The 22,626-nt window shown below is 30.1% G+C and overlaps 2 protein-coding genes across 2 annotated transcripts; both read right to left on the bottom strand.

The window, feature by feature from the left end:
• Positions 1-10,038: 10,038 nt before the first annotated feature.
• On the bottom strand, positions 10,039-10,617 carry LOC113375653 (zinc finger BED domain-containing protein 1-like). Its single transcript, XM_026615580.1, has one exon. The coding sequence runs from the start codon at positions 10,615-10,617 to the stop codon at positions 10,039-10,041; it is 579 nt and encodes a 192-aa protein (XP_026471365.1).
• Positions 10,618-11,153: 536 nt separating this feature from the next.
• LOC113375652 (zinc finger BED domain-containing protein 1-like) lies at positions 11,154-11,873 on the bottom strand. Its single transcript, XM_026615579.1, has one exon. The coding sequence runs from the start codon at positions 11,871-11,873 to the stop codon at positions 11,154-11,156; it is 720 nt and encodes a 239-aa protein (XP_026471364.1).
• Positions 11,874-22,626: the final 10,753 nt, after the last annotated feature.

The raw sequence follows: 22,626 nt of genomic DNA, 5'->3' as shown, positions 1-22,626 counted from the left end.
TATTAAAAAGTCCAAATTTAGTTTTAAATAAAATGTTAAAAAGAATGTTTAGTAATAAATAACTGTTATTGAAATTACACTGATGATGAGGCACACCTTAGTCTCGAAACGTTTGTAATAATAAAATAAAGTTGTGATAAAAAAATCTGAGTGCTGTTTTGTTCATATTAAACAATTAATATTCGTTCCACTCATATCATAAAATTCTATATATATATATATATATATATATATATATATATATATATATATATATACTTATAATATTTACATTACATATCTAGCTATAATTAATATTATAAATGTCTGTAATGTGCTAGATAACCATAAGGTTGAAGCCAAATAAATAAATAAATACATTACATATCCAAAACTTCTAACTTATGTTTTTATTCACCTTTCAGTAACAGGTAATTTTATATCGTTCTTCGTGGACAATGAAAACCGTTATTTTAATCACTTTATTATATTAAATCCTCTTTTCAATAATGAAATTCATTTACCTAAATATGTACGCGTTACCAATAATTATTTAACATACCTGTATTTAATTCAATAAATTCTGCATAATAAAATTATTATTTTAAAATATAAAATTTTGCCAACACTTAATTTTAAATAGCTAATTTTATATTGAATTAATTTATGAATTATTAATTATTATTATTAATTTCATGAATTAGCTTCATATTTATTCGTCAGATGATTATGACTTTGAAAACAAAATTCCGTGCATAAAGAAATAGTAATTCCTGTAAACTAATGTACCAAAATAAATAAAAATTTCTAATTAAATAATATAACAAAATCATTTGATTATTGTTTTTAACAAGCTCTTGATCGGTTTGTCATACTACAAAAGAGATGTGAAGGTTTAATGCCTGTAAGTATTTTAATTTTGATAATTCAAATAAAATTATTATATTTTATAGAAATTTAAAAAGCTTCTGTAAAGAGTAAGAGTTTAATAACCGAATCTAAATACAACTTATAAATAAAATATCTAAAGACTAAAAATCTGAAAATTAGTAAACAAATCCACAAGGTCTTATGTTGAAAAGTTCTGCTTTGTAAAATGCATTACTCTAATGGTAGATTAATCCGAAAAACTAATATCGCGTTTGGAAAAAAAATCATTTATATGTTTACCAAATCTGGCGCAAGAGTATTATATAATGAATTTATATTATTGTTTTATATTATTATCGAAAGACGAAAAAATAAAGCGCGTAAGCGCCGCGTCGTAGTCTGACGGATAAACATTGGTACGGAACCCATGGACATGTAACAAAATTTGTACTTATTATTAAAATATCTGTAAAATATCTGATAATTTGATGTACATATGTCCAATGTTCATTTTTAACCGCCAAATGGATTTTTTTTTTACTTTTTTCACTCAATCTTCGAAATCGCTAAACCTGCCTTCCTAAAAATAATAAATTCTTCATTTTGTCAACACAAGGAAAATGTTTTTTGAATTAATGAATACGGATGCCCCGTCACACAAAAACTAAATTACCATTTTTGGCTCTTTTTGCCCCGTATTTTTGAAACGGCTGGACTAATAGAAATCGAATACTTTTTACGCACTACACATTCATTTTTTCTAAGGTAAACCAAAATGTTCATAAACCTTCAAAACGTAAATATTTTCAAACTTTTTTAATTTTGATTTTTTTGCCATTACTTACCCTACGGGAAGTTAATAATTACAACTGCAATTTAATATTTATTTGATAAATAAAATGTCCAAATAAATTTAAGTTTTTAAAAAAAAATACAATGGCGTATTAGATATGTTCCAGTGACGAAATTTTTTAAGAATCGAAGACCCCGTGTTCACGGTTCTCGCATTGCTTTGAAACCCCGCTACAGAGGTGAGTTAGACCGATATGCCACCCGCTGAAAGTGTGTTAAAACTAAATTTTTTTTTTAAATTTTCAAAATTTACTCCATGCTATTTCCATACGAAGTTTGATTGAATTGCGCAATATCTAAAAGTTAATATTAAGAGCTAAAACTTTCAGAGCATTGTTTTTTATCAATTTGGAACCATTTGAGCCCTTGGGAGCAAGGAAATTCGAGAATGTCCATATTAAGGACCACCCTAATATATATATATATATATATATATATATATATATTATTGAAATGTTAATGTGCAGCCAGTCGTCGAATTAAAAGAACAATAAATAATGATCTATTTATTTATAGGGTTCGACACGGTATGTGTGCCATCATTCATGCGTTAATTATTATTATGTCTCTCTGTTTTAACTTTATACATGTTTTACTTTATTTATTTTATGTTTTGCTTTAATAATATTAATTAATTTTCGAAAATGTCGAGGACATTTGTTTGAACTATATAAATAAACTTCAAAATTAAAAATCTTGGTACGGAACCCAAAAAATTGACACAAAATGTGTACACAACATTAAAATCTCCATAAAATGTCTGATAATTTGAAGTGCGCTTGTCTAATGAACATTTTTGACCGCCAAATGTCATTTTTTAAATTCTTTTATATTGAAAGTTCACAACCACTAGACCTGCTTTTCCAAAAATTCAAACAGTTCTTTGTTTAGTCAATATGAGTAAGTTCTTTGAGGGCTATGCAAATTAACATTTCAGGAATATGCCTCAACGCCGAATAACAAAATCTAAATCTTATATATTAGAGACCCACCCAAACCCAATAGTTGCAGACATCTTACTACCGCATGACAATAGAATCCAGGACTGGAAGGTCTCCGAGGAATACACTGGAAGTGATCATCAATCCATCATCTACTGGATAGAAGAGACTACCCACCACGTACACCGAGATTACGAAAGATGCAGCTGGAATACCAGGAAGTTGGACATTGATGCTCTACGAGAATCCCTCACGCGGGGGTGGGTGACACTCGAATCACATCCGTTCCCAACTAACAGCAGCGAGACGGAAAACATTGTAACAAAAACGATGAAGATTATAACTGCAGCATGCAATGCTTCTATGCCACGTCGTAAAACACAGGACTTGCGCCGGCCAGCATATTGGTGGACATGCGAAATCGCAGAGCTGAGGAAAAAATGTCACCAACTCCGACGACGAGCAACAAGAGCTGCTAAGCACTCCCCAGCTCAGACCTACTACTCCAATGAGTACAAGGCGGCCAAGAAGGAGCTCAACAGAGCCATCAAGTCCAGTAAAGGCAAGCTGTGGGCAGAAATTTGCAACGACCTCAATAACGATGTCTGGGGCAAAGCCTACCATATAGTCGCAAAAGGATTGGGTAGAACCTTACCAGAGCCGCCAAAAAGCCCGGCTATGATGAACCAGATTGTTACTGAGCTCTTCCCAAACCACCCAGCGCGGAAGAAGAGTCGCTACAAGAACACCACCAATGTGTTGCAGTTCACTGTTTCGGAACTGCAAACCGCAGCAAAAACCCTGAAACTAGGGAAAGCACCCGGCCCTGACGGTATTCCAACACAAGTGATTAAGCTCATTGCACAGGAATTTCCTAACATCCTGTTGAATGTTTACAATGCATGCCTTGTGACCGGAACGTTCCCTTCTGTCTGGAAACGACAAAGACTCGTCCTTCTCGACAAAGGAAAGGGACCTCCGATAACAGCTTCATCATACAGACCACTGTGTATGCTGGATATAACTGGGAAGCTGCTTGAAAAACTTATCAAAGCCAGACTTCGAAAAGATGTTGAATCCTCCGGAGGTTTCTCCTCAAGCCAGTACGGCTTCCGGAAAGGGCGATCAACCATCGATGCAATCAAAGAAGTTGTAGAAACCGCAACAAAGTCGTGGGCTGGCAGCCTAAAGTCTAGGAAAGTTTGTATACTTCTCACGTTGGACGTGAAGAATGCTTTCAACAGCGCATCGTGGAAGGATATACTGGAGGCGCTGGAGAAGAGATTCCGGGTGAAAGATGACATCTTGACAATGGTGGACAGCTACCTGGACGATCGAGTACTCATCGTTGAAACCACTGAGGGAACAGTGAGCCGCAAGATAACAGCTGGTGCACCACAGGGTTCGGTTATGGGACCTGATCTGTGGAACGCTGACTATGACGAGCTGTTCGAAATTCCCTTACCCCCGCAGGTGCATCTCACAGGGTTTGCGGATGATGTCGCAGCTACTATTGTGGCAGACAGCGTTGAAGAGGCCGAGGTACTGGTCGATTTCACCATCGAAGCCGTCGCGGCCTGGTTGGACCAGCACCATCTGAAGCTAGCCAAAGAGAAAACGGAGATGGTAGTCCTAACACGCCAAAAATGGTTCCCAGAACCGTTTAGTACAATCATCGACGGGCTAACACTGACGTCTACAAAGTCAGTCCGCTATTTGGGCGTTCAGTTAGATGCAAAGCTGACATTCCGTGAACACTTGGAACGCACGTGTACAAGGGCTAGCAAGACTGTGTCTAGTCTATCGAGAATCATGGCCAATACTATCGGCCCACGTGCCAAAAAGAGAAGAGCTCTCCTGGAGGTGGTTCACTCAGTTCTGCTTTACGGAGCGGAAATCTGGGCGCATACATTACAACAGAAGACGTATCGTAAGAAACTGGCAGCAGTGCAGCGGCGAGGAGCACTTAGAGTGGCTTGTGCCTATCGCACAGTTTCCGAAGACGCAGTGCTTGTTATAGCTGGAGCTCCGCCTATAGACCTTTTGGCGAATGAAAGGGCCAGGTTGTATAACCTCAAAAAAAGAGGCCTCAATGCCAGCGAAGCGAAGGCAATGGTGAGAAAGGACACCCTGAAGGAATGGAAAGCAAGGTGGCAGGCGTCTGATCGTGGTAGATGGACGGCACGCCTGATCCCTAATATCGAGGCCTGGCTCGACAGGAAGCATGGCGAAACAGACTTCTTTCTAACTCAGATGATGACGGGTCATGGCTCGTTCAATGCATATCTATTCAGGTTCGGTTTGCACACATCACCGACGTGCAAATACTGTCCGGAAAAAGCCGACGATGCTGAGCACACCTTTTTTAAGTGCACGCGCTGGAAGAACTTTAGGGCCGACACCGAATTGTCCCTGGGAAGGACCCTTAATCCCCAGGACATTGTAAATACTATGCTGCAAAGCAAGGAAAACTGGGCCGAGGTAGCAGCTTATGCACGGCGCCTCTTGACAGCAAAAATCGCCGAGAGGGACCAATAAACTTAGGAGCTAACGTCACGTGACGCAACACGGACTGGGTTGAAGAAATGCTAACGCGGTTCCGACCCAGTCTTCCTCGTGATCATATGCGGGGGAATGAGGAGAGGAGGTTTTTTAGTGGGTGGAAATCCCACACTACCGTCCATCATCTTTTAAAAAAAAAAAAAAAAAAAAAAGAAGACTGAGAAGGATATGGGCATTCGATTTTATGTAAACTAAGTAAGACATAGATAAGTTTATGAGAAGTAAGATATATCACTGAATTATCTTATATAATATCATACTTATTTCAATATACAGTTTAGCTTATAGAAATTATTTTTGTATTTATGATTGCTAAAATAAAGTGAAATAAAAAAAAAACTATATTAGTTCTTTATAATTTTTTATACTGGTCAAAAAACTGCAATTTCCAATACGCATAGCTTATGCTAATGATATATATCAATCACAAAGTCATGACCTTAAGTAAAATAATAAAAAGTATAGGATAAAATATCATAAAAACTTTTGAATTGACGACGTGGGTACAGGACGACATCTGTCGGGTCAGCTAGTGTATATATATATATATATATATATATATATATATAAAAATGGAGCTCGACAAAATGTTAGATATTATAAGGCTTTAAAATAGCTGGACGGATTTGGCCAGTCTTAGTCTTGAAAAATTCGTGCTAATCCAAAGATTGTGCGAAAGAAAATTTACATTTTTAATTCAATTTTTTTTGTAGGAGCGCAATTCAAAATGAAACAATCGACTGTGGCTCATACGTCAAATGTCAAATGGTTTTGACAGAGTATGTTCAATTAATTTTTAGGGTATTTTAGATTAATATTATTGAATGCTATGTAATTATAGTATGTAATTTTTAACTTCCCGTAGGGTGAGTTATAGTAATCGCAAAAAAAATGAAAATAAAATTTTTTATATTAAAAGGCTTCTGAACATTTTGGCGTACCTTAGAAAAAATGGATGTATGTGTGTGTGTATATGTTTGTGTGTGTGCGGATACAAATTTTCGTCGACGATTTCGGGAACACGGATTAACCGATTTGAAAAATTTAAAAAACATTCGATTCGTATTGATAAGGAGACGTGCCGATTAGTTTTTGGCAAATGCAGGTCTAGCATTTTTGAAGATACGGGGCAAAAAGATCTAAAAATGGTAATACAGTTTTTGAGGGAACGAAACGTTCAATTTGAATGATTCAAAAAACATATTACTTATATAATCTTGAAATTTTAATTTGCAGCCAGTCGTCGAACTAAAAGAACAATAAATAATGATTTATTTATTTATACGTTTCGATACCGTATGTGTGTCATCATGTGCTGATATCATGTAACGAGACTCTCTTTCTGTTTTACCTTTATAATTTTTTCACTTTATTTAATTTATATTTTGCTTTTTACATAATGTTAGTTTACTTTTTTGCGAGTGTTTTTCCTGGTGTGATACTGTCTGTAATCGGGCATAACATCAATAGAAAAACATGAATTTCTTTCAAATATTTATTTTACAAGCATACGTTTCGGATAATCCTAGCCTTCACTCAGTGGAAAATTAGTTAATCTTAGTGTAGAATTAGAACACTAACTTCAACTAATTTTTCACTATAATTTGATTTTTGGAGTTTGTTAAGGGAAGTTTTTCTAATGTAAATGAATATAATATTGTAGAATAAGAAAAATGTAATGTTTACAATATTATTATCAGTATATAATTTGCTTTAATATTTTTTTCTAAATTTATGCATGTTGTATTTTGCTTTAATTCACAAAATTATTCAATAATACAAAAAACGATGTCTACTCATTAGAAAAATGGTTTAGAATTTTGTTTAATGTGTCAAAAATTCATTTGTTTGGCATTTGATATGGAATATTTAGCAAGTTCATGATCTGAACAGAGATTCAATAGTGCACATATGAACTAGATTTTACAAATTAATTTACCTAAGATTTGAATTGAAGTAATAATAATTATAATTGCCAGAAAACAGCTAATATATGGTACGAGATTATAAAAGTTATAGATTAATGTTACTGAAGCCCAATTAAGGGTGGAAAAATCAAAGGTGATATTGCTCTTTTATCGTAGCTACTATATTAGTTCTTTATAATTTCTTATTCTGATAAAAAAATTGCGATTTACAATACGCATAGCTTATGCTAATGACATATATCAATCACAAAATCAGGGCCTTAAGTAGAATAATAAAAAGTATAGGATAAGATATCAAAAAAACTTTTGAATCGGTCAAATTTTAGTCAGCTAGTATATATATATATATATATATATATGTATATATATATATGTATATATATATATATATATATATATATATATATTAATTGTTTAATATGAACAAAACAGCACTCAGATTTGTTTAACACAACTTTATTTTATGATTACAGACGTTTCGAGACCATGGTGTGTCTCATCTTCAGTGTAATTTCAAAAACAGTTACTTATATACTACACATTCTTTAATAATTTATTTAAATTTCATTTAATTTTTGGTATACAAAAACACCAACTATTCCTTGCAATGCTTGACACAGTACTAAAGAAACATATAACACTTACAGAAATATTCTAAACAAATTTGAAGTACTTATATAGATGGAGACAGAGAGGGTATCATTATAATGTAAACAAAAGGAGTGCTATCGCATACAAAATCGATAAAAATGAAAAAACAAATTAATTTATTGAAAAGAATAAGATAAATGAATAAATGTGAAAAAATAGATAACAAAAAATTTAAAAGTGCACTTGTGGATCATGCTAATATCAACAACCATAAGTTTGATTTTGACAATCCCCAAATTTTATTCCATGAGAAAGACTTATTTAAACGGAGCATGGCAGAATCAATGTTAATAGTTCGGACTAACAATAGCATAAATCTAAGAACCGACACAAATATTTTACATGACACTTATATAAACATCATTAATAATTTATAATTTTTTTCATTTATCTTATTCTTTTCAATAAATTAATTTGTTTTTTCATTTTTATCGATTTTGTATGCGATAGCACTCCTTTTGTTTACATTATAATGATACCCTCTCTGTCTCCATCTATATAAGTACTTCAAATTTGTTTAGAATATTTCTGTAAGTGTTATATGTTTCTTTAGTACTGTGTCAAGCATTGCAAGGAATAGTTGGTGTTTTTTGTATACCAAAAATTAAATGAAATTTAAATAAATTATTAAAGAATGTGTAGTATATAAGTAACTGTTTTTGAAATTACACTGAAGATGAGACACACCATGGTCTCGAAACGTCTGTAATCATAAAATAAAGTTGTGTTAAACAAATCTGAGTGCTGTTTTGTTCATATTAAACAATTAATATTCGTTCCACTCATATCATAAAATTCTATATATATATATATATATATATATATATATATATATATATATATATATATATTAGAGATGGGCTTATCATATCCGAAGCCGGATCGACTCGGATTTGACTCCGCTTCAGGAAGGAGTTATATCCGCTTAACAACTCCACGACTCCGACAATTTTGAAACCGAAATACTCGACACAAATGTGTTCTCTAGTGCGTTGTTTATGTATTTAAGGATTTGTCAAATTACATTAATTATTTGAAATTCTTTTATAAACTATTCACACATATTTGTTAATATTATTATAAAAAGTCACGATTTTAAGCATTTCTACATGCTTGCAAATCCCAAGTGGCATGCTGAAAGTGAGAATAAATATTTTGAATTATCAAGAAAATAAACCAAATAAAACATATAAAATTTATATTGTGTATTTGTATTTTTATTTTCAAATTATCTACAAATTTTGAGATTAAACATTTATATTTATATATCACAAATCTAAATGAGTTACAATATTTTTTTGAGCCTGAAATAAATTAAAGATGATAAATTTATATTAAACTAGCTGTAAGTGGAATTCTGTCTTAAGGCAATTAGGGCATCGTGCCTTAAGGCAAATTGCTGGAACTTCCCGTACCAAAAATTATTATTCTTTAAAAACGATACATTTTTGAAAAAATTTTACTTCCAAAAAATAAGATTTTTGAGAAACTATAAATTGGACAAAAAATTACTTTTTTTTGAAAAAAAAAAATTAAAAAAAAAAAATTAAAAAAAAAATATTTTTTTAAAAAAAAATGTTTTCTATATTTTGACATATTTTGGAAGATCTGAACTTTTTTTCAAAGCAATCGTACTGCTTTAAATGCATAGAGACAAAATATAAAGCGCGTAAGCGCCGCGTCGCTGTCTAACGGGTAAACATTGGTACGGAACCCATAGGAATGTAAACAAAATTTTTACTTATTGTTAAAATCTCTGTAAAATATCTGATAATTTGATGTGCATATGTCTAATGATCATTTTTGACCGCCAAATGGCATTTTTTTTTACTTTTTTCGTTAGATCTCCGAAACCGCTCAACCTGCCCTTATAAAAATTTGATCAAATCTTCATCTTGTTAATACAAGTAAAATATTTGAATATTTAAATTCGGACGCTCCGTTCTATTAAAAACTGAGGTACCGTTTTTGGCACTTTTTGCCCCATATCTTCGGAACGGCTAGACCTACCTCCGCCAAAAACTAATCACCACGTCTCCTTATCAATACGTATTGAATTATTCAAATTGCTTCATTCGTGTTCCCGAAATCGTACGAACGAAAATTTGTATCCGCACACACATACATACTACGCACACACACACACACATACATCCATTTTTTCTAAGGTATGCCAAAATATTCAGAAACCTCTGAAACGTAAAGATATATAAAAATTTTCATTTTCTATTTTTTTGCGATTACTATAACTTACCCTACGGGAAGTTAATAACAGAAGATTCTGTATTACTGCCGATAAATAATAGTTCAGCCAAATGCTTTGGGTTTAGTCTGGTTCTTCGTTCAGTCAATGTAAGCCCTGCTTTTGAAAAAATTCTTTCACAAGGCACAGAAGTTGCTATGATATTTAATCTTTTCAATACCAATTGATACAAATTAGGATAAATTAGTTTGTTTGAGTACCACCACTTTAATGGATCTTTGTTAGGACTTACTATTGGCTCATTAATATATCTATTTAATTCAATAACACCTGCAGCTACATGCGACCTATATTCACTTACGGAATTTCCGGAATTATAGTATTGCCATACAGATTCTGACAATGAATGTTCCGTTTGTTTAGTCATATTTTTTACTTGGAGATCCAAACAATTTTCTTCAAATTTTTTTTTTAAATTTGCAACTGATTTCTCATATTTTGTTATATCACTAAATCCGTTTTTCTTGAATCTGGGATCTAGTATTGTGGCTTCAGCATATAATTTATTTGATTCCACGTTACATTTGTCGTAAAACCTTTTACGCATGGCATCATTTAAATTTTTTACCATTTTTTTAATAATCGGTATTGTTTCTCTATCTTTATGAAAGTCCAAATGTTGACATAAAATGCGACAATATACAATTATTTTAGACAATGTCACGTATTTATCACCAGATATTTCAGTTGTCACTTCATAAAATGCTTTCAGAATAGGTAAAACTATTCTGTTCAACTATTTCCCACTCTTTTGAACTTATTAAAATATCACTTCTAATAAGCGCTATTGTTGCGATTACAGCTTCCTTAATTGCGTGAATACGATTCAACATATCGTACGTTGAATTCCACCTTGTTATCACATGTTGTTTCAGTTTCAACGCTGGCAAATTCAGTTGTTTTTGCATTTCTAACAATTTTATTTGCGCTTGTGAACTTCTTTTAAAATATTCTACCACTTGTTTTATTTTTGTAATAATTACTTGTATTTCAGTAATTCCTGATAAAACGACACGATTTAATGCATGCGCAAAGCAACCTATTTGGGGCCATCCTCCAATATTTATTGCCCCAACTATATTTGGCGCGTTATCGCTTACCACGGCCTCAATTCCATTTATTTAATTCATTTCTTAAGAAATTGCTTACATTTATACTGGTGTGTCTTTCATTATATTGCACGCAGCATAATAAATTAACACATAAATTACCATTTTCACCCATATAATGTGCCGTTATTGCCATATAACTATCATTAGTTATTGATGTCCACGCATCAGTTGTGAGGCATATTGAAGTCGTTTTTGCTATTTTTTCACGCACTATATTTAATTCTTTTTCATACATCTGTGGCAATAAAGTTTTAGCCAATGTTTTTCGATTCGGTACATTATATCTTGGATTTAACAACTTCAATAGCATTCTAAATTCAGTCCCTTCAATGATTTGCATTGAATGATATTCTTTTGCAATCATCTTGATCAATTGTGCATCTATTTCAGCAATTTGGCGCATGGATAAAGGATTAGTATTTTGCAAATAATTACTGATAACATTAGAATTATTTTTCATTGTATTAATTGGATTTGAATCTGATGTACCAGCTTCTGAAGTTTTTAACGCCAACATATTATCCAATAATACAGTCTCGCGACGCATTGCCGGATAAATCGATATAGTGGGGTGTTTTCTTTTCAAATGTCTTATTAAATTTCCAGTATTTGAAGATAAAATGCTTAAAAAATCCGCACAATAATTACACTTTGCTTTATTATCTTTTAAGGAAAAATGATTCCAGATAGTACTGGTTTTACGTCTCATTGCCATTTTACTAATCACTTGCAATCACTGATTTTGTTATACAAAGTGTATATTACACATTAACACAAAAGTTTATTGTTCGATTGCTTGGTAACTTTCAAAATGTTAAAAAAACTATTGCTATCGTCGAGAAGACTAAGATAGAACTGATGTCGAAGACGGAGTCCTACTAAAAATTAGCTTGTAATTTTTTGCTATAAAAAGTCTACTAGGCATCAGTCGACAAGAAAATTTATGAATAAATATCAATAAAATATTTTTTCTAAAAAATTCACAAATAAATGACGGGTTGTAAAATTTTTCGGTCGACCAGATGATCGACTCAATGACTCGTAATTTTAGCAGTGTTGACCAAAGTAAAAACTCAAAACGTGAGAATCAAATTCAATTTAATTATTTCCTTTTGATGAGAAAATTGATTTTTTGGATTAATTTTATATAAAAAATATGTAGTAAACTTTGTAATAAAAGCAAAACATAATACTTCTGCTTTCTAAATTTTTCTTCTACTATTTCCATTCGAGAATTAATATTATACCAGGTAGTTCGATTAGCATATTATTATTTCTACACAATTATATAATTGTGTAAAAGTAATAATATAATACTAAATATTTTATGCTGCTTAAATACTATTGACATCACTGATAAATTTTGCACTCTAAAGTGTTATTTCAGGCTATGGAAAAACCAGATTAAATGTATTTCGTTACGTGTACTTTTCGGTATGTATTCCTTATTTGTATATATTCCTTATTTGCCGTCATTCACGGTCAAAGATTATCGTAGTTAAAAATATGACCCCTTACTATTCAATAAATTATACATTGGAGCTATTCACACTTGAACACAATTTCATTGTTCTGTATCTTTGAAGTAATATTTTTGTATTTTCTGGAAAACACACAATGGTATTATTTTATACCTAAAAAGATCATAAAACTGCCTGTGAGCTGTGAGGCGAGAAAGCGACCGCATCCTTCCCAAGGCAAAAACGCCAACAACAGTAAATGTCTGCACAAGTTAAAAGATTTAATACCAGTTTAAGGAAGTCGGATATGACAAATCCTGTGAAACAACTCCACTCGGATTCACTCCGAGGGAGGAGTTGTATCGGAGTGATAACTCCGGAGTGAGTTACCCATCTCTAATATGTATATATATATATATATATATATATATATATATATATATATTGTAGTGGTATTCACCCTTTACAATAATTATGAATAATATTGTAAATTGATGTAACAATCAATATGAAAGACGCAATACGTTGTTGGCTTACAGCTCATAGATTGTATCAGAGATAAGAATGACGCATGGCCGTTGCAACATTGTATGCATGTCAGTAACGGTTTTGTAGGGTTTTGCGTCTAAAGTAAACAAGTATGAATCATTTTAACGTATTTTTCTGGAAGGATGATTGCGTCATCATCAGAGATTATAAAAGCCTGAAGACGAGGGAATGAGTGCGCACTTGTTGACTAAAAGCCAAACAGTTCACATCACTCTTATTCAAAATATCAATAGTGTATTAAGTGTAACCAAGTAATGAATTAAATAAAAATTAATAAAAGTCTTCAGATGTTTGATTAAATATTCCACAGTGAAGCTTAGCAGCAGAAGAACCTAAATTTTAATTGTTGGCATCGATTGGACGCAACATAACTGTTGGTAACGGCCTCAACATAAATTGTTGTTAACCCAGGGGTGCACAACATAAATTGGTGGCAGTGTGGAATTCTGCGAATTTTTTTTAAAAAAAAATGCTAAATTATTTACCATAACATGTCTTGAACATAGAATTATTGCATATTTGGAAAACGGATATTTGAGAAAAATACGCCGAAATATAGCAATAATTAGATTCAAGAAAAGGTAAAAAGCTTTACCGAAGTGGAAATATTATTGAAATTACAAAGTGAAGACTCCAAAAATCAAGAAGTAAGAAAAGAGAAAAAACGTAACAAGAAGAATCAAGAAACAAAGAAAAGAGAAAGTCGTAATAAGAAGAAACAAGAAAATCAAATTAATAATCAAGAAACAAAGAAGAGAAAGAAGATAATATAAATCAAGAAGAAGAATCAAGAAGTTCAAAGTGTTATATTTAGAAGTGAAAAGTTAAAGGTGAAAAATAAAATAAAAAGTGTTATGAAAAAGTGATATAATCATTGTTCAAGGTTACAAAAGTTTAAGTGATTGTGAATTCGAGTGAACCAAAAGTATATTAAATTAAGAGAGGAATACAACTCATTGTCAGTAAGCTTATTTTTAACATATTTTTGTAAATTTTTGCGCTTCTGTTTTAGTAGTTTTACACATATTTTTCAAAAATGAATGAACCAGTAGATATGTCGCGCGAAGGTAAATTAAATATTCAAACTGCTATCACTTTAATTCCGAATTTCAATGGGGAACCTTCAATGCTTCCTTCATTTATTACTGCATGCGATGCATTATCGGTGTATTTGAGTCCATCAGAAGCGGAAAAATTGCTTACAGTTATAAAATTAAAATTAGACCCACAAATTTTTGCAAAAATCCAATTTATTAATTTTGAAACGTGGGAAGATTTAAAATGTTATTTAGCTAAAGAATATGTTGTAAAACGACCCATTTCTAGTTTATTAAACGAATTGAACAATTTAAAACAAAAATATAACGAAACAGTAAAAAGTTTTGGAGACAGAATAGAAGAAATTTTGCGACAAATTTATTATTCAAATATAAATTCAATAGGACAAGACGCAGCGAACATTACACAAGTGACATACGTAGAAATGAGTGTAAAAGTTTTTGAAAATGGCTTAAGAGAACCGTTAAAAACTTTAGTAAAATGCTGTCGATTTTCTGATATTAAAGATGCTGTTGACTTCGCTTTGCAAGAAGAAGCTAGTCAAAATTCGTCAAATATCAGAAATAATCAAAATAATAATATAATATGTTACATTTGCAAAAAACGTGGTCATATTGCTCCACAATGTTTCTTAAATAAAAAGAATAATGCTAATTCAAATAATAATAACCAAAAGTTTTGTAACTATTGTAAAAAACCAGGTCATTTAATTTCTGAGTGTAGAAATCGAAACAGAAGAGATTTTAATACAAATCGAAATCACTATAACGCATCAAAAACTTCTACTACTCTTAACGAAAACAGACAGACATGTAATTACTGTCATACAAATAATACAGTACTAGAAAGTAGTAACGAACAAGTATCAAATATACAAGAATCACAACCCCAAACTTCAAATCCAAAAAACGGATTGGGGCCCGTTTCAACTCGGGCTTTGTTGAATTAAAACATCAAATTCCAAAAAGTTTTCTTTCCAACCATTACAAAAACCTTGATATTATACAATTATCTACTACGAATACATGTAATCCTTATTCAAAGTTTTTAGTCGATACAGGTAGTGATGTTTCTTTTATAGATTTAAAACAATTAGATTTAGACTCAATTGTTTATACAAAACTAAGTATAGATATTGGTGGAATTACAAATCATATAATTAAAACTTTAGGTGTTATATATTTAGAATTAGATTTTAACGGACATAAAATCGAATTTCCTTTTCAAGTTATTAGAAATTTACCTACGGAAGAAATAGGTATAATAGGAAGAGACTTTCTAACACAGTTTAAAGCTATTATCGATATAGATACCAAGTTAGTTACGCTAAATTTTGAAAATCAAAAAATTTGTACAAAATTATTCAATTCTAATGATTACATCATACCTCCAAGAGTTGAGAAGCTATTACAAATTAGAACAAATTTTAATAAACCAAAAATATGTTTAGCAAAATATCTAGATTCAGGTTTATTTATCGGAAATTGCATTATTGAACCAAATGTAAATTTTGCGCACATAAACGTAATTAATCCAACAGAATCGGAACAAATTTTAAGTGAAAGTGACATAAGCTTTGAAGATTTAGAAAATTATGAAATTTTAGAAAATAATACACAAAATTCTGAAACTAATTCAGATATTGACTTAGCATGTTTTTTTACTCAAGCAATTAAAAATTCGAATAATTTTCAAACAACTAATAAAAGAATCCAAAATGTTTTAAGTTGTATCAGAACAGAACATATGACTAAATTAGAAAGAGAAGAAATTTTACGAATTTGTAGAAATTTTAATGATTTGTTTTTTTTAGAAAATGATAAATTAACACATACAGATACTTTAACACATAGTATACCTTTGGAAAAAGATGTTAAACCAATTTACATAAAACCATATAGACTACCACATGCTCACAAAAATGAAATTAAAGATCAAATTAGTAAAATGTTAGAAAATGATATCATCCAAAAATCTCAAAGTCCGTGGAATTTTCCTCTCATTTTAGTTCCTAAAAAACCAGATAGCCAAGGTAATAATAAATGGAGAATTTGTGTAGATTTCAGGAAATTAAATGCGGTAACTAAATCAGACGCTTTTCCTTTGCCCAATATTGCCGATATAATCGATCAGTTAGGGAATTCAAGATTTTTTACAACTTTAGATTTAGCACAAGGATTTCACCAAGTACTTTTAAATAAAGAAGATAGAGGAAAAACAGCTTTTTCAACAGATTTAGGTCATTTTGAATATACTCGTAAACGATTACCATTCGGACTAAAAGGTGGTCCTGCTACATTACAAAGATTAACAAATTCAGTTTTATCAGGGTTACAAGGTTTAAGAACATTGGTTTATATGGATGATATAATTGTTTATGGAAAAACGTTAAACGAACATAACGATAAATTAATAGAAGTTTTTCAGAAATTAAGAGAGCATAATTTAAAATTACAACCAGATAAATGTCAATTTTTAATGCACGAAATTTCATATTTAGGTCATGTTATAAGTGCTAATGGTGTATTACCAGATCTTCAAAAAATAAAAGCCGTTAATGAATTTAAAACTCCTTCAAATCCAAAAGAAATCAAAATCTTTTTAGGTTTATCAGGGTACTATAGAAAATTTATAAAAGATTATTCAAAAATAGCGAATCCGTTAACAAAATTATTAAAGAAAAATTCAAAATTTATTTGGTCCGACCAATGCGAATCTTCATTTAATACATTAAAAGAAAAGTTAATAAATCCTCCAATATTACAATACCCTAATTTTAATAGAGATTTTTCAGTTACAACAGATGCAAGTGGCGTAGCCATAGGTGCAGTTTTATCACAAAACGTAAACGGTTCAGATCTCCCAATTTCATACGCATCTCGAACATTAAACAAAAGTGAACTAAATTATTCTACAATAGATAAAGAGTTATTAGCAATTGTATGGAGTATTAATCATTTTAGGCCTTACTTATATGGAAAACCTTTTAAACTATATACAGATCACAAACCTTTAATATATTTATATAACTGTAAAAACCCAAATTCAAGACAAATGCGATGGAGATTAACATTAGAAGAATTTGAATTCGAAATTATTTATAAAACCGGAAAAACAAATACAAACGCAGATAGTTTATCTAGATCTTATTTTGAAATTGAAAATGATACAAAAGATGTTGAAGAATATACGAAAAATATTCAAAAAGATTCAACGGATGGTCAGGAAAATACAAAGTTTTCATTTTTGATCACTACTCCAAGCAATGATTTTCAAACATTTATAAATACTCTAAACAAAGAGATCATTTTAAACACAAACATAATAGAAAATAATAATAATTTTATCACTTCAATAACTAAAAATCAAAATATTTTAATATTTGTATCAAAATCTTCAAATATATCGGAGAAAATGCAAAAATTATTTGATCTTTGTAAATATGAAAGAATTTTAGAAAAAATTAATGATACAGACAAACATAATTTTGTAGATATTCAAACTGCAACTAATCATATAATATATTCTATTGTTAATGACGGAACTTCACTGTCTAAACTACAAGATTTTTTTTATTGTTTATGTAATTTAAAGGAACACTTGTTAGAGAAAAATATAAAATATTTAGCAATTCCAAATCCTATGCAATTTACAAATTTTTGCCATTTATCTTTTGAGCATTTTAGAATGATGCTAAGATACATTTTCAAAGATACAAATATAAAAATTGAAATTTATTTAGACAAAATAATTGAAAATTTAACTGAAGAAGAAATACAAAAAATTTTGCACGATTTACATATATCACAAATAAATGGTGGGCATCTAGGAATAAAGAAAACTTATAATAAAATCAAAAAATTTTACAAGTGGCCAAAGATGAAAGAGCAAATTAAAGATTTCATAAATAAATGCATAAATTGTCAAAAAAACCCATGGTAATTACAACTACAGCAAAAGAACCATTCGAAAAAGTATGTATTGATTTATGTGGACCATATCCTATTTCAGATAATCAAAATAAATACCTTTTAACTTTTATTTGCGATCTTACGAAATACGCAGGTGCAATTCCTATTCCAAATCAAGAAAGTGCTACGGTTGCAGAAGCTTTCGTATCTGAAGTTGTTTTTAAGTATGGTATTCCAAAAGAAGTTTTATCAGATTTAGGTACAACCTTTACTAGCAATTTATTCAAAGATATTTATAAACTTTTAAAAATAAAAAGAATTACAACATCTTCATACAGACCAGAATCTAATGGCGCATGTGAACGTATGCACAGAGACCTTATTCAAAACATCAGATCATATATCAATAGTACACAAACAAATTGGGATAAATGTATCAAATATGCAATTTTTATTCATAATAAAACCGTACATAAATCAACAAATTATACACCTTTTGAATTATTATTTGAAAGAAAAATTGAATTACCTTTGTTTATTAGTAAAAATAATGATATACAAAATAATTACGACATATATACAAACGAATTGAAATCTAGATTGCAACAGGCAAATTTAAATGCACGACAAAATCTTATAAAGTGTAAAATGAAATCTAAAGAATATTATGATAAAAATTCAAATCCAAAATTATTTAAAATAGACGATTTAGTTTTGCTCAGAGATGAAACACCATATCCTAGAAAATGCAAAAAGTTAATGCCATTATTTAAAGGTCCTTATAAAATATTAAAAACTGATGATATAAACAGTACTATACTTGTTAATAATAAAGCAGTTCAAGTGCATAATAATAAATTAAAAATCTTCACACCGAATGAATAATTTTTTTTATAATATTGGATTATGAATAAACTACAGATTATGAAAAGAGAACGCGAGCGAATTATATATTGAAACTTGAAAACCTTATTGACCAAGTAGATGGGTGTCGTCACCTAAGATGTTAAACTTAGAGTGTCGACGTTCTAAGTCCATGAAACCAGCATATTTTATTATGCGAACCCCCTTACACATGGATAGAACAACTATATTTCCTTTTATTGTTTAACTATACTTTCTTTTCTTCCACCCCGTGTGAATTACTACAAAAGTATTCACGAAACAACCAATTTTATCTATCTTTCTTCTTATGAATGTATATTATAATTATCTTAAATGTAATACTATGACTTACAGACAATTTAAACTTGACTAATTAAGTTAAATATAAATATATGAATTAAATGTTAGAAGGAGATAAAAGACAAATGAATTATAATAAAATTGTCACAACCAAAGATTCTCAAACTTTTTTCACAAACATTAAAATTTATAATGTAAATGAAATCAAAGTTTTTTTTTTAAAAAAAAGAGCATTGTTATATTATAAGTCATAATAATTATTGTAAAACTGTTCACATTATTATTAATCAATGAAATGTCATATTTTGAAATATTATAAAGATGTTATATAACTCAACTGTAATCATGAAATTTTGAAAAATATTACTATTGAAATAAAATTATGCTTAATTGTAAATTCATGATATTGTTCTACAATGAATACAATTTTTGAATTTTTTTTTTAATTAACATTTTTTTTAAATTTTTCGAAATTTCATGAAGAAGAAAAAGAATGTATTTGAAATATTATATGAACTTTAACATTATATTAATTATATCCAAACAAATAATTATAAGAAATCTGTACAATGTAATAGCATGAGCACAAACATTTTTTTTGAAGCACCCGAAATGCTTTCTTTTGTGAACGCACGAGGGCGCGCGTTTTTTCGGCGCGTGAGGTGTAGTGGTATTCACCCTTTACAATAATTATGAATAATATTGTAAATTGATGTAACAATCAATATGAAAGACGCAATACGTTGTTGGCTTACAGCTCATAGATTGTATCAGAGATAAGAATGACGCATGGCCGTTGCAACATTGTATGCATGTCAGTAACGGTTTTGTAGGGTTTTGCGTCTAAAGTAAACAAGTATGAATCATTTTAACGTATTTTTCTGGAAGGATGATTGCGTCATCATCAGAGATTATAAAAGCCTGAAGACGAGAGAATGAGTGCGCACTTGTTGACTAAAAGCCAAACAGTTCACATCACTCTTATTCAAAATATCAATAGTGTATTAAGTGTAACCAAGTAATGAATTAAATAAAAATTAATAAAAGTCTTCAGATGTTTGATTAAATATTCCACAGTGAAGCTTAGCAGCAGAAGAACCTAAATTTTAATTGTTGGCATCGATTGGACGCAACATAACTGTTGGTGACGGCCTCAACATAAATTGTTGTTAACCCAGGGGTGCACAACAATATATATATTAGAGATGGGCTTATTATATCCGAACCCGATTTGACTCCGCTTCATGGTGGAGTTATATCCGCTAAACAACTCCACGACTTCGACAATTTTGAACCCGAAATACTCGATACAAATGTGTTCGCTGTTTATGTATCTAAGGATTTGGCAAATCCCATTAATTATTTGAAATAAAAATTTATGAATAAATATCAATAAAATAATTTTTCTAAAAAAATCACGAATAAATGACGGATTGTAAAATTTTTCGGTCGACCAGATGATCGACTCAGTGACTCGTATTTTTAGCAGTGTTGACCAAAGTAAAAACGCAAAACTTGAGAATCAAATTCAATTTAATGATTTCCTTTTGATGAGAAAATAATTGATTTTTTGGAATAATTTTATATAAAAATTATGTAGTAAACTTTGTAATAAAAGCAAAACATAATACTTCTTCTTTCAAAATTTTTCTTCTGCTATTTCCATTTGAGAATTAATATTATCGAATTAATATCATTAATTATATCGCGTAGTTCGATTAGCATATTATTACTTTTACACAATTATATAATTGTGTAAAAGTAATAATATAATACTGAATATTTTTTACTGCTTAAATACTAATGATATCACTGATAAATTTTGTACTCTAAAGTGTTGTTATTTCAGGCTATGGAAAAACAAGATTAAATTGTTCTGTATCTTTGTTCATTGTTCTGAATCTTTAAAGTAACATTTTTGTATTTTCTGGAAAATACACAATGGTATTTATTTTGACCTTTATACCTAAAAAAGGTCATAAAACTGCCTGCGAGACAAGAAAGTGACCTCTTCCTTTCCAAATCAAAAACGACAAAAACACTAAATGCCAGTACGAGTTAACAGATTTAATATCAATTTGAGCAAGTCGGATATGACAAATCCTGTGAAACAACTCCACTCGGATTCACTCCGAGGGAGGAGTTGTATCCGAGTGATAACTCCGGAGTGAGTTACCCATCTCTAATATATATATATATATATATATATATATATATATATATATATATATATATATATATATATATATATATGTATATATATATATATATATTAAATGTTTAATATTCGTATATCATATCATATATCATAAATTCTATATATATATATATATATATATATATATATATATATATATATATCTTCTTATATATAAAAATAGAGCTCGACAAAATGTTCGGTATTGTAAGGCTTTAAAATAGCTGAACGGATTTGGCCAGTCTTAGTCTTGAAAAATTTGTGCTAATCCAAAGATTGTGCAAAAGATGAAAAATTATTTCAAAATTGCATAGAAAATTTACATTTTTGTTTCAATTTTTTCTGTAGGAGCGCAATTCAATATAAAAAAATCGACTGCGGTTCATACGTCAAATGTCAAATGGTTTTGACAAAGTATGTTCAATTAAATTTAATATGGTGTTTTAGATTAAAATTATTAAATACTATGTAATTGTAGTATGTAATTTTTAACGTCCCGTAGAGTAAGTTATAGTAATCGCAAAAAATCGAAAATATAATTTTATATATATTTTTACGTTTGAAAACCTTCTGAACATTTTGGCATACCTTAAAAAAATGGATATATGTTTATGTGTGTGCAGGTCTAGCGGTTGTAAAATCTCAATATAAAAAAATTAAAAAAATGACATTTGGCGGTCAAAATTGTTTATTAGACATGTGCACATCAAATTATCAGATATTTTATGGAGATTTTAATGATGTGTACACATTTTGTGTCAATTTTTTAGGTTCCGTACCAAGTTTTTTTTAATTTAGAAGTTAATTTTTATGGTTCAAACAAATGTCCTCGATATTTTCGACAGTATGGAATAACAATCGGAAAGCATTTTTGCAAAAGGCCTTGCACATCTTGCCGTTCTGTAGGTATGGAGCGCAAAGGGTGTAAAAATGGTTATGCAGTTTTTGAAAGAACGGATCATTCCGATTAGATTAATTCAAAAAACCTTTTACTTGTGTAGACTGTGTGCAAAAAATGGTTTTACAAAAAATTTTGTAGTTTTGAAAATTTTCAAAAAAAATTCACAACTTTCAAAAAAAAATTAAGAGTTTCAAAAAACTCAAATT

This window comes from Ctenocephalides felis, unplaced genomic scaffold (assembly GCF_003426905.1).
Source record: "Ctenocephalides felis isolate EL2017-DRISC unplaced genomic scaffold, ASM342690v1 CF-g0.4_SCAFFOLD_01886, whole genome shotgun sequence".
In the NCBI taxonomy this organism is placed as follows: Eukaryota; Metazoa; Arthropoda; class Insecta; order Siphonaptera; family Pulicidae; genus Ctenocephalides; species Ctenocephalides felis.
The sequence above is the reverse complement of the archived record's forward strand: the minus strand, read 5'-3'. Positions and strand labels throughout refer to the sequence as shown.

Excerpts from the sequence above, each read along its gene's own strand:
- LOC113375652 (XM_026615579.1), bottom strand. The coding sequence starts at position 11,873 with ATGGCAATGAGACGTAAAACCAGTACTATCTGGAATCATTTTTCCTTA.
- LOC113375653 (XM_026615580.1), bottom strand. The coding sequence starts at position 10,617 with ATGGTAAAAAATTTAAATGATGCCATGCGTAAAAGGTTTTACGACAAA.